Raw genomic sequence first — 17,231 nt, forward strand, 5'->3', positions numbered from 1 at the left:
AGCTTGCTTTCACCCCACTCTCCTCCCTCGCACGCGCAATATTGAGCTGCGATCGTCAGCCGACTCTTGCAAGCCAGTTGCCAGCCCGTGTCGGCATGGCAAAAGTTTGTTTTACACGCCCTATCTCGACAAAAATGACCTCTAATTTTGTCTGTTGTAGCGCGGTCCACTAAAAGCAAACTTTGCATTAATAAAATAGGTAGAGCAAACAAAGGTTTCAATATGGTCCGTTATATCAAAGTCTGTTGTACACAGGTCTGTTGTAACAAGCGTAGACTAATTTACATAGAGGCGCAGTTTCAGATGCACAATTCAGTACAAAACACCTTGCCTGACAAGCCTCAAACTTTGTTACTTTAATGCAATAGCATTAAGGGCCCCGTCCTTCAGAAAATCCGGCGTCGGGCATCCCGCGTCCAGCGTTGGATGTCGCTTCGGCAAAAAGAATTTCAAACCACACATACCCAACCACACAGGCCCTTCATGTGGCGCAAGGAAATTACTGAACTAATTGAATTTCTCAAGGTAAAATATGTAAAAAGATCGTAACGTACGACTTGCACAACCTACAGGCATGATAGCATCGGACTAAAATTTGAATATACAAGACAACGTAATTCTGTTAGCGAGAAGTAAAAAAAAGACCACAAGCCCTTTTTCAGCCTTCCTACAATTCATAGAACGGTCATGGTCTCCCAGATTTGCGCATGCAAATATCAAAGACTATAAATCAGCGCGCCCAGTTTCTTGCAACATCTCTAGATGACGCTCGCCTCCGCCGTATCGTGGCCCACGCCAGAAAGCGTTTCTACCAGAAAGCTCGCCTTCATGCATAGCGTTCGCTGCCAGCATTTCTCGGTAAACATTACAGTTACATAAGCTGCGGTCGCCAGGAAGCGCAAGAAGCACTAGAGGATCTTTTAATGCTATCGCGTTCCACTCTTAAAGGTGAAGCTTAAGCATCCTCTAAATTTTTCCCTGCATAGCTGTTTTTCTCAAATTGCTCCCTAGCAATATTAGTTACCAGTTAGTCCCAAGCAGACACTGTCCAAATTTCAAGCTGTCACAATAAGCTAGTACAAACACTTGAATGCAGTCTTTTATGGCTTACCAATACTCGACTCACTGCGAACATCCCACTTTCGCATTAGGTCATAGGGCAAACAAAATAAACACTGAACTCCTCCTTCTACTCACTGTGCGATGGATCTTTCAGCGGCCATGTGATCAAGGTGTTGGTGATGAGTCGATAACAACAGCCTGCAAACAGCTTTACGGTCTTTGACGTATCATCTGCTTACATCGACATATATATCTGCAAAGGGCATTTGGCATTCCAGAATGGAAATTTATTACTCCAGCTGACAATAAAGCTGTTAGTGATCTCTGCCCTGATGTAGCTGTACTGAGAAGTGGCAACTATGGAATGAGCCTTCTGGTGGCAGACACTATTGTCATATTGTACTACTGCCTTTATGGGCATCAGGATTGACCAGAGAAATGTCCAAGACACAAAGAGCTGGAGAAGAAAAAGAAAGCAATGAAAAAAACGAAAGCATGCTTTATTAGGCAGAATGAAACATTTAATGATGTTCCACACTCCCAGCTCACTAGACACATGGAGCTTTTCATTGAATGCAGTGGGTAGTCATCACTACCCATAAAACAAACTTCCTAGTTTGATCTTGCAGCACCCCTTTAATTTTTATAATGTGTGCAACATAACCCAAAAGAAAATGTATTTTCGACTCAATATTCTTTCCACTTGTGCAATGCAAAAGCCACCACGCTGACAACTGCTTCAGTGCTTGAGGAATCAGTAAGCTCGATTGACAAGCACATTATTGAGGAACTGCAGTCATTATCTGCTCAGTGTGACCAGTCCGCTTGAACACCGCCAGCAAATGTTGGTTTACGTAATGCGAAAAGAACCTTACTAATTAGTGACAAGATGTGCAGTGTTGGTAGCATGAAATCATGCCAAAGCAAAAAAGTGTGACACAATTTCCACAAGAAACTACAACAAGAAGAGGTAAACTTGGCATGAGCAACTGTGAAAATGAAAACTGTGAGAAAAAAGAATGAAAAAGAACACATATGATACTAGCAACTAAATCAATGTTGCTGGCAGTAAAAGTAAATTTACGTATAAACTTGCCGAGATTCATACATGCAATGTGTCACAAAAGAGGGACTGCTAGACACTACACAGTTATTATCAATCACAACCTCCATGATTTGTGGAATGTATTGCTGCACTCAAACTGCAGTTGTCGATTACATGTACACACACAGCTAGCTTAATTCTCCAGGGGGTCAAAATGCATTCTCTCGAAAATCTGTTGGATGGGCGAATTCAGTGTCATGTTGAGAGAGTGTCACTTGATCAAGGGCTGCAGTCCGAAGTGAGTGGTGGTTCTCATTGTGGAGACCATCAGAACAATGAGTGTTCTACAAAGTATGTTGTCTTAACAGTAGCACTTGTAAAAGGTAAAAAAATAAAACAGGAAAAGCAACTGAAGAGCTTGGCACTTTTGTGCTAGCACAATTCCAATCGACAAAAAGAACAGTCTTGCACTTCCTATTGCTGAACTTCAGCAGTGGCTGCATTTTGCAGTACACTGTCATGCTTTATGAAAGGGAACACGCGAGCGCGTGACCTGCGCTCTGCAGCGGCTGCCTACAGCGCCCTCAACCGACAGCTAAAGAAAGCACGCCAGCTTTTGGCATCATCTATTGGCAAACAAAATAAAGAGCCATGGCCGGCAGACAAGCACTGCTAGATTGCGCTTCCTCTCCGCTCGCACGAGCGATGCCTGCAGCGCGTTGTCTGCTACCAACAAATCGAGCGTGGTACGTGAGCACAGTCATTATTTTGTTTGCGAATAGATGACGCCAAAAGCGGACATTCTTTCTTTGATGGCGCTGTAGGCAGCCGCCGCAGAGTGCAGGCCACGCACTCGCGTGTTCCCTTTCATAAAGGACGACAGTGTACGTGTACTACTGCAGAAATGCATCCCAGGCACGCAAAGGCGTTGCCTGTCTCAGCAGTTTCTTTCAGCGCCAGTTGAGATGCATATTTTATAATGAAAAAAAAAAGCAAAATTAAGGACAAATAAGAACAATTTTGAGTGCTTTTTGTACCACCAAACTGCTACTGCCATTACCTCCGAATGACAGTGTTTTGCTGTGTACCACCTTGACATCAAAGTGGCATTCAGCGAAGCAAACTACGCTAGCTCAAAGTGACCCTAAAATTGCCAGTCCAGGTGTAACATTCCAGCTTAAGGCTTGTAGCATGCCAGCAGATATTGATATGTATGCAGCTGACAAGCATTAAACATGAGAACCTGTCCATGTAATTTGTGAAACAGCCCTATATCGCATACAACGTTTGAACAATGTGTTGTTGCATTTTGACCCAGCACACTGCTGATAATGTAGCCCTTCGACCCTTGATGGGCTGGTTGAAATTGTGTGTGCATGCTAAAGAGTCACCACAAAACAGCTGAGTCCTGAGAAAACTACTTGCGAACACCAGTAAAAAGCTTTCTTTACAAGCAAGGGCGCAAAATAACCATACAAATGCATTAGCATAGACACTATACATTCAAGTTGCTATGTACACAGGCGCAATAAAATGGAGGTATTATAATTCTCAAGTGCATTCCCTTCAATATGTGCTGCAACATTCATGATTACCACACATATTAATAGTGAATCACAGACTTGAAATGCAATAGCCAAGCTTGGCTGATAGTTCATGCACCACTTTCATGCTAACCCCTAACTTCAGCTGTATGTTAATTAATAATATCCACATTGAACGATCTGCATGCCAAAACACTGGTACCGACAATTCGGAGTTGTGTGTGCCTGCTGATTAGTTTAGGGAGCACGTCACAACACACTTGCACCACAGAGAACAGAAGCATGACTTTTAAGTGATGCTAAGTAATTACAGCCCCAAATTCAGAACAGTGATGTAGAAGAAGCACTTGGCAAAGTCACGTGACTGAGCGAAATTTGTGACGAGAAAATGGATCACATGCATCAAAAGTTTCACACCACAATAGCCATTATTATACATGGGTGTAAGACAAAGATGCTGCACTGTTGCTACCCCTAACATCCTCATAGTCATGTGCTCAAGGCATGTAAAGGATCTGTCAAAAGTCGCCACAGGCATTCCTAGAGCGCCTGTACGGGCACTACAGCATGACGAGAAAACTCCAGTGACAAAGCCAGGAGTGAATATTCTTTCAACAAAATCAGAACGCTAGCACGGCAGCAGTTGCACATACATGTCAAAAACAATGCTGATCACTAACTGCTAAGCTATACTAAATTTGGTGTCACTACACACTACCAGCCATTTCTGAAATACATAGATTTAAAGCTGTATATACTGAATTCTATACTGCACTCGATTTCTGGATTGTTATCTCGTCACTGCAATTTATTAGTGCTGGTGTTATAAAAAAAAAGTGAAGGCCATTTAACTCAATATGTTTGCTGTTTTGACACTGAAAACAATGCCACCACTGGGTGGCACTGCCTTCACTCCGAATGGAGCTTTGAATGAAACAAGGTTTTCTAAAACTAAAGAGCACAGACTTTTGGGCTAGTTTGTTACCCATAGCAGATCACGGTCAAGCGCGCTTGACCGTGATCTGCTTTGTAAAACTAGTACAATGGGACTTTGCTGTAGTGCTTGAAGCCTTCTTTCAAGCTAGCATTGAGTGTAGTTAATTCTAGGCCAATAGATTAAAGCAGTTGCATATAGAACTGTTCCTCGTTGAATAGTCTGCCACTATCAATGCACGGGTGAACAGATCCTACTTTGTAAAACAGTGACTCTTCAACATCCAAGCACCTGCGATTTTACGCCACAAAGCTTTCAATGCAAAACCAATTCTGTTCCCACCCCCATTCCGCAGTAAGCACGAGGATTTTAACGTGTTGAACATAGCTCCAGCAGTGCCATCGTCACTATGCTCTACCAACATTATTTCATATTTATGAAGAGAATGCTAGAAGCAACAAGCAGATACAAATAAAAATCAAGTTAATTAGGCAGTCTTAATTGAACTGCAGGAAATATTCAAGGACATGGCAGAAAATGACTCTTCACCCCTTCAAGTGAATTAACATGAAAAAAAAAATGTGCTGATCGACATTCTCGATTCAGAAATCTGGATGTGGTATAATGTGAAGGATGCTTACAACAAACCGATAAAGCTGAGGTTACACATTGCAGGGTTTGTCACACGTTACTCAAAACAGCATTCATTCCATGAGCTAAGAACAGTCTTGGAACGTATTAAACAGTGGAGACACCGGTCATTAGTGACACGCACAGCCTAAACATTCACACATGCGTTTCCTGGGTGCAAGACAGGATGATAAGCCTTCAGTAGAGTAAACCACACTGTGGTTTAGATAACACTCCCTGTGGAGGGCAACACTAGTTTTGCTGCCCATCTCTCGGTACTACTCGACTATGCATACAAACAACATCACAGTTGCCTCAATGGCATGCCATCTGCCAGTGCAATGACCTGAATTTTTGTTCCAACTCTGAAAGGATTTTGTTAGCAGTATGTAAATACTTCAAATTTCGATACCAGGACACTAGTATGCCCAGTGAGCAGCTCTTTTTGGTGTCTGAAGGAATTGGAGAATGCAGGAGTGTGTCGCTGCTGAAATTATAAATTTCAGCTCACTGTGAAATTGATAATTTTATATTCACACACCCCTAGATTTCGTGCTTACAGCTGCCCTGTTTTCATTTAATTTTTAAAGATAAGGGTACATTTCTCGCTGCACATCATACAATAGAACACTTGGCGCTGCTGTTTGCCTGGAGTGTTAGTTGCCAAGAGGCATTAAACCCAGTCTCTATTGTGGCAGAAACACATGTGCATACAATGATGCTTTCATTTTCTTTTTCCACCAAAAGCAGCCAAGCCAAGTGTTCTGTTAAAGAACGGGAGAGCGCAAAATGCCACCTTGTAGTGAAATGTTAGGGAAAACAAAACAGCAGCAATTGCAAAGCCGTTAGAATGAAAATGCAGGTTACTGTCTGTGCTCATCAGAAGTGCGAAAGTCAGAAATGCAAGAACAGTTCTCAACAAATGTACACAACGAACGCTTAGCAAGAGTTTACCTGCTTACGGCCATGATGGTCAAAGTGATGCTCATGTTATGTGCCATGCCTTGACAGTTGCCATGGCCGGCACACATTGGCAAATTGTGAGCAGTGTCAAAGCAACTTGCATAGCAAATGTGCCATGGCTAGTTACCACATTTTCCCTGCAGTTCTGCAGCTCCTAATGCAAACTTGACGATAAAGCAGTGCAAGACTTGTCCACTCAAGTGCAACAGGACATCACCGAGACTTCAGGATAAGAATCATAGCTCAAGAAAAAAAAAAAAAAGATACGGTGCCAAATTCACAAAGCAATGGTACGAGATTTGTCAACTAAAGTGCACAAGCTTGTGGTGCACAAGACACCTGGAAGAGAATCATGGCTACAGCCGTGCAAAAAATGAGGCAACAGCATAAGGGGGACCACCCTAACTGCTCTGTCGATCCTGTCCCACTCATCATGTCACCCCAACGTCCTGCACTCTGCACACTATGACACATCCCGGCTTTCAGGAAGTTAATTGTGGGAGGTGTGCTTAGAATCCACGGGACTTCTGTGCAGCCACAAACTCGGGGTAGTCGATGAAGCCGTCGCGGTTGCGGTCGTCCATCTGGAGGATGGGGTCAATCATGGACTGCAGCTCGGCGTCAGTGAACAGTTTGGTGGTGCCGTGAGGTGTGGGCTGCTGCTGGCCTTGCTGGGCCAAGTGCTTGCTCTCCTCGACTGCGTAAGAAAGACAGCGCAAGAAACGAATGCTCACTGAACATCAAAACTGCGTTGGTTCATTTATGGCACACGCCATTTATTTATTTCAATACCCTAAAGGCCCAATGCGGGCATTACATGGGGGGGATTCATCAAAGAAAACTTATAGATATACAACACTGGTTATAAATGGCTGAAGACAGAAATAAACACGTGAAGAAGCCAGGTACAAGTTATTAAGAAAAAAAATGGCTAGGAACAGGAACGGGAAAATTGCACTTGTAGCAAATTCCACAAGAAAAAAAAAGCACCTTCAGAAGTTGCAAAACATGGCATCTAACATTTCACGGAACGATACAGCCGGCACGCACAAAAAAAAAGAAAGGAAAAAACAATGACGCACATCATTTTACGTTAGAATTTTCTAAGTATGCCAAAGAGCTGTTTGAGCTCGTTGGTTATACATGAAGAGCAGCGTCATCATTACATGAAGAGCAGCATGCTACTTGGGAATCGAACACAGGGACAACAAAGCATGAAAGAAAAACAAGACATGAAAAGCGTGTGATGTCAACTTAAAAATCACTTGAACTCCATGGTGGAGCAAGCGTGCCTGTTGCAAGATGTAGTCATGCACGTGACTGGCGGTGAACAGCCAGCCATTTTAAGACATTTTAGGTGGCAGTGCTCAGCCCCCAATCCCAGGCAAGCCAATGAACACAACTGTACCAGTACTGGGCAAGTGCTCCAAATTCTAATCCACCGAGCGAGAAGTCCCGCAGTCCGGAGGGGCTCAACAGAACCCCTCCATAAACATTTTCACTGACCAGGTTAAGTATTTGTTAAACCTATGCTTTCTCCTATGTTCTCCTCTCGAACTTGTCTCCTCAGCTTCTGCTTCTGAGCAGAAGCAACACCAAACTGTATTTATTCGATTACGAGTAGGGGTGTGCAAATAGCGATTTTTGTGATCGAGTAGAATACGAATCAAATAGCGCCAGAAGTGAATCAAATCATATACTGAATAGTTTTCCAATAATGAACAGCCGCCATCACAAGCAGTACAAAATGATGTGCACATTCTAGTATTCATAAATTCAGCTATTTCAACGGCGGCAACGTCAGCAGCGACAGTGACAATGAGATTGACAGTGGCTCCTTGACCTCGACCTCGATGTTCAAGCAAAGTGCACTGTCGTCTGTCGACTCCTTAATTGATTTTATGCATGCTAAAGGATTGCCGCCAGTGTTCGCCCAGCAGCTGGAATCCATGCACACCGCGGTTGTGAAGCTGAAGCTGCTGCAAAAGCAAGTGCAGATTTCGGACTATTTCGGTGCGCCTAACCCTTGACATGGTCATTGGCACTAGAAATAAAGTTTGTTTTTCACAGCCTGCGTTCTACATCATCTATTTATTAGAGCAAGTAGCGAATTCGAGTTCGGAGCTGCAAAAATATGTTCCGTGTGTTATTTTTTTAATAACTGCAGCCCAGATATAGCAATCATCGGTTATAACGATCATATTTTTCATCTTTCTCGATATCGTTATAAGTGGACTGCACTGTATTCCCAAGGAATGCATCTACAGAAGTAACAAGCAAGCATGGAAGACTGCTGCTATTTTTTAAGACTATGTGCGCCTTGTGGATAGACAGTTTGACGCAAAGAATTGGCAAGTGCTTTTCACAATTAACAACTGTCCGAGCCACGGGAAGATCGACAACCTCAAGACGATGGCTGTGGAATTTTTGCCTGCAAACACAACCGCGGTACTGCAACCGATGGATCCAGGCATCATTGAGACCACCCGGAAGCTGTACTGCAAGGCTCTTTTGCAGCGCATGCTCATAGTGTACGATGCCAGCAAGAGGTACAACATTGATTTGCTTGGTGCGATCCATTTGCTGAACTTTTCACGGAAAGAACTCGCATCTTCAAAGATCGCCAAATGCTTTGCGCACGCTGGCTTTTCCCGCGCCGTCGTCAGCGACCCTGACGATGACTAGCCTGCCGATGACCAGACCTGCAGCAATCTGTACGAGGCTGTTCATAAGATTGCCGGCCAAGAGGTAGAAGGCGACTTCGAGAAATTTGCGTTGGCTGACGCTGCTGCTCCCATGGTCGCCCCAGCGATGGATGCGGAGATACTATTGACACTGTTGGTGGCCCTGATGAGGACGAAGAGCCACGTGAAGTGCCAACTATAGGGCAGATGCGGCAGTACCTATGCCTGCCGTGAAACAAGATTCAATGCATGGGCGGCGACCACGGCCTCATGCGATGCTTGACCAAATTAGAGCAGGGGTTGCTCACACCCGGAACTTGAAACAGCTAAAGCTCACTGCCTTTTTTTGCACCTGAATAAAGTTTTGCTTCACTGAATACAATAGATTTTGACTTCATTGCAGTTGTGGTGCAATTAAAGCTTGACTGCTTTAGCTTTTCTCGAGTGGTCACTTATATCGAATTACCACTTATAACGAATTATTTCACCATCCTGCTGACTACGTTATAACGAGGGGTTGCTGCAGTTCGGTTCTTACGTTTTCCTGGTCGGTACGTTTTTCTCACGTTTTTTTTCCCAATACATATGAACGTGGTTCTATTGTAATTTATTTGCATGCACAGGACACTTCACAGAGTGCGAATGACTGCTGTATAGCCTGTAAAGTATGGCTACTTAAGCGACATAGCCTCTTCCAGTATGCAAGCTCCCATTTTGTCCATACTATGCCCATGGGAATGAAAATTCACCATAAGTATACTCTAATTCTATGGTTAATTGGGCATAGCTGACATTTCGAGATATTAAAAAAAGCATTTAAGAAATATCTGCATTGACAAATAGAGACTATAAAATTTGCTATTCAAAAGTTCTGAATATTTGCACACTTTTAATTATAAGCCTGTCATGTTTATAAGGTGAAGGGGCAGTTGGGGGACGGAGGAAAACTAAAATAAATATGCACATTAAGATAATGTGATGTACAGTAGCAGCCGAAGTATTCAGACTTGGCAGGGATTGCCTGAAAGGTTGAATGATCGGTAGTCCAAAAAAACAGTGGGTAAAGGTGCGAATTCCACAAGTAGCCACGTTTGCAAATACGGTACTGAGTTTCACTTTCGTGCGACTTGGAAGTGGATGTGTCAGCATTTACGACTAACAGCGTTTCTGATGCTGTGCCAAGCTCTTTATCATTGCACAGCGTGAAGAGTGTTGTCGGTCACATACTTCACCTTGTCCAGTGCTGATTCAGTTCAGTGCAAAAGTAAGACTATCTTCCAAAGTGATAGCCCAAAAATACCGCCCTACAACCCTTGGTGCAGCTATCTACTAATGTACCAAGCAATCCTGCATCAATGGTTACTTCAAGTAGGTTTGCTACATAGAAATGCGACATGCTTGTGTCGCACTGGTTTTCCCTTCTTCTGGGGTAATTCAAAAATCTGACTAACCTGAAGATTTTTTGCTGTCCAGCAAACTTCAAACTATAGAGGCTTTACTGTATTAGTTTCCAGCTCGGCAGGCTACTCACCAGCAAGCTAGTGAGAACATCTCCCATGATGCACACCCACTGCAATGCCCATGGGCAAAGTGTTCCAAGTTCAGCATACAAGTGAGCAGTTGTTCACAGACGAGTCTTCAAAGACTGCATTGCCATCTGCTGCTGCTGTGCAGATGTGCGAGCGTGCAACAGCGAGCAGCAGTGCAAGCAGAAATATTTGAAGCAGGACTGGTGCAAATCCATCACTTTGCAAAAATCAGCAGCATGTGGTTGGAGAGGCTTAGCTAGAATAAGCTTCAGCAGTTCGAGACACCTCTGTCCGTTGCCTGCTGCAGTCATCAAGTCCATGCTGTTGAGCAAGCCATAAACACATCCTATCCCACTGCTGTAGAATCAGGGTTTAAAAAAAATTAAATTATGGGGTTTTACGTGCCAAAACCACTTTCTGATTATGAGGCACACCGTAGTGGAGGACTCTGGAAATTTGGCCACCTGGGGTTCTTTAACGTGCACCTAAATCTAAGTACACGGGTGTTTTCTCATTTTGCCCCCATCAAAACGCGGCCCCCATGGCCAGGATTTGATCCCGCGACCTCGTGCTCAGCAGCCCAACACCATGGCCACTGAGCGACCACGGCAGCTGTAGAAGCAGGGTGTCTATCAACCAGGAAAATTGAGAAAACTGGGAATTATCAGAGATTTTGAGTAGTTTGGAAATACTCACGGAAAACTCGGGGGAATATATGCTTCTATCAGAGAAAATTTGCTGTAATTTCACTGAAAGGGAATGAAAGTCGTGGTAATGCTGACTTGAGTAACAGAGAGGAATAGTAACGAATGGTCTTTGACGCCATGTCACCAGCTGGAGGAGTTGCCAGTGTACAATCAACGACCACCAACTTTCCGGACGCCCGATAATTCGGACGACTTCTCGGCACCACCCCGTACCCCACAGGGTCAATGTATAAGAACGTCTGAAATTTCGGATGTAAGAACACTTTGCTGCCCGATTTTCCGGTATTTTTGCTATGACTGCAGGTCCGAAACGGCATTAATCAAAGCCACCACCGCCGCCATTTTGATTACCTTGCCCCCTCAAACCGGCGCTCTTGCATACAGATCCGCTGGCAGCCGTAGCCACCACCACGACAACGCTAGTCCTAGTTGCTTCGACATTCGCTATTAAGCTTCTTGCCATTCAGTACTGCGTTTTTATTGAAAGAATTTGCTGCTGTCGGCAATGGCACTGACTCCGCCTTTGTGGTCCTCACGACTGGCTTTAAAGCTCAGAAAGCACAGCATGTTACGTAATTCAGGACTTCAGGGATAAAACTAAAAATTTGAATTTTGAGCAACTGCAGCAAGCTCAAAGGTACACAGTTTAGCATTAATGAAGACTTCTCCAGGCAAGTCGTTGACATACGCAAGAAACTTTGGAAATCATCGGAAGAAGAAAGAAGTAAAGATGCCAAGGTTAAATTATTTTTTGACAAGCTCCAAGTTGATAAAGCTATGTAACTTGGAATGACGTAACAAATGAGCGGAGCAAGTGGCACGCCCCTCCCAATAAAACTACGGCATGAACTTATCACCCAGAACCCTCTGCTTTTAAGATCATAAATTTAAATGCCATAAGCCTGGTGAACAAGGCTGATGCTTTGGAACGTGCTGTTTTTACATTCAGGTCATTACAGAAACATGGTTACACACGGACATATACGGAAATAACACCTTCCAGGTACATAGTAATAAAAGATCGAGGGAGAAGGGGTGGTGGTGTTGCCATTATGATTAAAAGCAACATTTCATTTGCAATTCTGCCAGGTAAGAGTGATATTGTAACAGCCTGGATTAAAACTAACTTAGGCAGTCGTACAGTTTTCATATGTGGTGTGTACCGTCCCCCCGGTTGTCCCATAGACGCGTTGTTTCAACTTGGGAACTTTATGGATTCGAATCTGCACCAAGACGATAACATTCTGATCCTAAGGGACTTACCAGGGATTGATTGGCTGTCCCATTCCCCTGGACCGGTAGAAGTCGCCAGTTGTGAACATGTTACGAGCTAACCCAGGTTGTAATGGATTACACACAAGTATGCGGAACAACGTCCTCAATTCTTGATTTGGTTTTTGTATCGCCAGGCTTGATATCTTCTCTTGTTTGCTGTGAAGTTGCAGAGGGTCTATCCGACCATAATATGGTTATGTTATCTTTAAACGTTACTGTGAAAATACCTAGTACTGATTCAAAGAAGTTCATTCTAGATTTTCAAGCTGCTGATGATGTTGGTGCACTTGACTTCTTAAAACAGTCCCTCAACCAGTTTTTAGTACATTAGCGTTCCGGAGCCGGTACAGACCTGCTGTGGAACATTTTATCGAACATTGTACGACAGTGCATCGAACGTCTTGTCCCCAAACGCCGCAAAATTGTCAGGAAGAAAACTCCTTGGATGACAAGGGAAATTATACATATTAAAAGGAAACTGAAAAGGAAACGAAAAGCCCGTTCGCAAAACCCCACCTCACCCCCCCCAATATAAGGGACCCATTCGGCAACTAAGTAAACAGTTAAAACAACTAGTTCGGGAGAGCAAGGACAGGTTTTATAGCATCACACTTAAAGTATCTCTTGCAGAAGACCCCGGAAAATTTTGGCACCACATTAATCTTAAGGGTAAGCGACCACACGTGAATGCGAGCCAAAGTAACGATAAACAGGTTGACAGCTTTAGTGATTTTTTCTCGTCTGTTTTTACGTGAGATAACGGTACGTTTCCACACTTTGTAGATACATCCGATAGGGCCCCAATAGAGGATATAGTAATTAGGCAAAAAGGAATTCTTAACTTGTTGCTCAACATTAATATAAAGAAATCACCCGGACCAGATGAAATACCCAACGAATTCTTATACAGGTATGCGAAGTGGGTTTCAAAGTATCTTGCCATTATATTTCACTCATCTATTACTACCGGCTGTTTCCGCAGTCCTTGGAAGTGTGCCAAAGTCATACCCATACACAAAGGCAGTGCAACAGCAGACGTCAGCAACTACCGGCCAATTTCCCTTACCAACACGTATTCAAAATTACTAGAGCATATTGTATCAAAACATTTAATTAAATATCTGGATTACCATAAGATGCTATACAGCCGTCAACATGGATTCAGAAGGAAACTCTCTACGACAACTCAACCTATAGAAATTGTACATGACCTCTCCCAAACCATTAATTCGCGTAGCTAAACCGACATAGTGTACCTAGACATGGCGAAGGCATTTGATAAAGTTTCTCATCTTAAGTTACTACACAAAATAGATGCCATATTTAAAAATCCAGCAATCACGGAATGGTTCACGTCTTACCTTTGTTGCAGAGAACAGTACGTTCAAATTGGAAACTGCCAGTCTGTACCCTCACTTTTAGAGTCTGGTGTACTTCAGGGTACGGTACTAAGAACACTCTTATTTCTCGTATTTATTAATGATATGCATACCGATATCACTGTACCGTTGCGCTTGTTTGCCGACGACTGCGTCATTTATAACAAAATTCAATCGAGGCAAGACCAAGAACTCAAATCTACAAAAAATTTTAAAATGGTGCAACGATTGGCAAATGGCCACAAACCCACAAAAATAAGTCTTTGTGTCTATTTCATGCAAAACGCATACCCTTAGTTACTCACACTACATTGCTGACAACAAATTTGAGAACTTTGGAAAACACAACTGCTTGGGTTTAGCTTTTACATAAAATTTATGCTGGAATACGCACACAGAAAATGTGTGCATCAAATCGTTTAAAGCCCTGTGGTCTTTGAGGCAGAACCTCAATCGGGCAACCCCTGAAATTAAATGTCTTGCTTACAAAACTCTAGTTAGACCAATTATTGAATATGCTAAAACTGTTTGGGACCCACAGGCCATAACTAAATGTTCTAAACTTGACCGAATACAGAGGCTAGCTGCCAGGCTTATATTCATAAATATTGTTGCATCCATTCACCAATAGAGTTATGTCAATTAGCTGATCTAGCACCACTTGAGCTCAGAACTCGAAGAGTTCTGAAATTCCTCTTTGAAGTTATTCACAATCAAGTAGATATTAAACTAGATGATTATTTTGAGCTTCCTATGGATGCGTCAACGAGGCATCATCATAGTATGTACATTCCTCCTCCACTTGCCCGCAGTGCTTGCTTCAAGTTCAGTTTCTTTTCTAGGGCGATAAGAAAATGGAATTCGTTACCCGACTCTCTTGTAACCTCGATGTCTTCAGCTGCCTTTTTGGAAAGTCTTAAAAGCACAATTTTTTGTAATAAAACGTAGTGTAGTGAATTGCCCAATATGTATGCATTTACTTTTACATGTGTGACTCTTCTTGTGTCTATGACAAGGCGGCGCCAAATTCTGAATGGTTTCTTTATTATTTTCCCATGTATATTGTATTTCATACGTCTTTTCCATTCTAAGGCAAGCTTTGTGAGTCAAAGCTTGTAACTTGGTCACATTCTATGTTTCTTTTTGTTGTTTTTATTCTCCACTCCTGCAATAGCCCTAAGAGGGCTGACAGTATAAATAAATGAATGAACAAATGAATGAATGAATGCCGGTTCCCGAAAGTCAGCTTCACCTCAAAACAGCGATGTTACGCTGTGAAGCATATGAGAAACTATTTGTGGTGAAGCACAACAAGTGTGGGAACAGGCAGTTGCCACTGCACACAGTATGTACTGTATTTACTCAATTCTAACACGCCTTCGATTGTAATGCGCACCTGTTTTCAATGAGCAAAAAAAAAAAAAGAGTACAATACCGCACACCTGTTGCTTTCATATAGAAATACTATTTTATCTCATTTGGAAAAGACAGATTTATTCCCAATACACTAAAGTTGCGATGAATACAGCACAAATGGAAGCGGCGTACCTTGCCACCAAGATTTTCACTGCACCGATACAACTCACGTGGGGCAGTAGATATCACGTCTTCGCTATCAGACAACTCCTTATCGCTATTAACAGACCAAAGCATTTGATCCTTGGTGCCATCCATGGCATTCGAAATCCCGCACTTTATTAAAAGCCATGTTGACCATGGCAAGTGGGATCGTGCATCATGCATCTTTCACCCATCCAGCAAAGTCCTGCAGCAAGGCATGCTTCATTTTATTGGCGAGCATGAATTCATGGCAGCCACTGACAAGCCATTCGGTGTAGAGCGCCCGAATTCTATCTTTCACTGGCTTGTTCAAACATCGAGCGGCTGGAGCTGTGATGTCATGCCGCCGGGTATCGCAACAAGGTCGGAGTTACATGCAGCCAGGTATCGCAACAAGGTCGGTGTTACATGCAGCCAGCTTGTCCTTGATGTGCTGGTCAAGGTGGAACCTGAACTTGTAGAGCACAAGCATCCCATGCAGACCCAAACTGCCGCCGGGTCTCTCGCGCCACACGTTACCAATCCACTCAGCGACCAAGTCCGTGGTCCATCCTACCTTTCTCATTTGCGTGCACATTCACGCTACTCGGAAACACGATTCCTTTCGGGAGCGTCTTCCGTCTGAAAATAAGATACGGAGGCAGCTTGTGCCTATCCGCAGTGCAACAAAGCATTGCGGTGACTCTAGTTTTCTCGTGGCCGGAAGACAAAACGCGCACTTGCTTCGCCCCCTTCTTTTCAATGGTTGTGGTGGCAGGTATGTCAAAGTAGAGCGGCATCTGACTGGCATTTCCAATCTGTCCGAAGTGGTAGCCGTTTCTGTGGTGCAACTTCAAAACGTACTGCTGAAAACCCTGCAATTTCTCTTCGGGAAATTTTTGGAATATCCCTGTTCGCCTTCAAAGAGAAAAGCCTTTTCTTTTCATAAAATTTGATAGCCAGCACCTCCTTGCTTTGAAGTCATTCCGCATTAGCCCTTTCTGTAGGGCTAACTGCATCGGTCCACAGAAACCCTTTCTTGTTGTTTTGCTAGCGAAAATATTCTCTTTCTGTTTGCACCAGACCCGCACGCAAGTATCAGGAACTCCGAACGCCCGTGATGCGGCCTGATTTTAACTTTCCTTATAAATGCGGCCTCATGGTGACTTGGCATCTCTTCGCAGTCGACGCTTCCATGCTCACTGAATAAACGCAGAAAACGAAAAGACAGGCGGTAGACTACACCAGCGCCTGGTTACACATACAACATGGAGGTGTGCACATGGAGGAAGCTAAGGCAACTAGGCTAGTAGTGCGTATGAGCTGGCCATTTTTTTTAATGCCGATGGCGATATGGTAACGCCGATTTAGGGTTAAAAAAAATTAAATTATGGGGTTTTACGTGCCAAAACCACTTTCTGATTATGAGACACGCCATAGTAGGGGACTCCGGAAATTTCGACTACCTGGGGTTCTTTAACGTGTACCTACATCTAAGTACACGAGTGTTTTCACATTTTGCCCCCATCAAAATGCGGCCGCCCTAGCCGGGATTCGATCTGCAACCTCATGCTCAGCAGCCCAACACCATAGCCACTGAGCAACCACGGCGGGTTCCGATTTAGAGTTGTACTCGATTCTAACGTGCATGCAATTTTTGGACCCATTTTATCGGAACAAAGGTGCGCGGTGGAATCGAGTAAATATGGTACTTCTTAATTATACGCCCGTGCACATGCCATCTTCTGTCGCATCACAAGCGTCGATATGCCTGATAAATGCACTGGCAGGCCTCCAGAGCATTTTCGGATGTGCATGTGGCGATTTTAGCCCCTAAGGGCAGTAAAAGATATGCATTCATATTTTTTAACTGCCCGATTTTTGGATGTTTTTGCGGCCCAGAGGTAGTTTGAAAAATCGGACGTTGACTGTACAACTGC

At 43.5% G+C, this 17,231-nt stretch overlaps 1 protein-coding gene across 2 annotated transcripts in view; it reads right to left on the reverse strand.

Annotated features, from left to right (window-relative positions):
• Positions 1-1,541: 1,541 nt before the first annotated feature.
• LOC142587365 (uncharacterized) overlaps positions 1,542-17,231 on the reverse strand; it is a 91,409-nt gene continuing 75,719 nt past the window's right edge. For both annotated transcript variants that reach the window (XM_075698314.1, XM_075698313.1), the window contains one exon: positions 1,542-6,875. In XM_075698314.1, coding sequence (XP_075554429.1) covers positions 6,688-6,875 — 188 coding nt within the window. In that variant the 3' untranslated portion in view covers positions 1,542-6,687. The remainder of the gene's footprint in view (positions 6,876-17,231) is intronic.

The sequence above is a fragment of the Dermacentor variabilis genome, chromosome 7 (assembly GCF_050947875.1).
Source record: "Dermacentor variabilis isolate Ectoservices chromosome 7, ASM5094787v1, whole genome shotgun sequence".
Taxonomy (NCBI): domain Eukaryota; kingdom Metazoa; phylum Arthropoda; class Arachnida; order Ixodida; family Ixodidae; genus Dermacentor; species Dermacentor variabilis.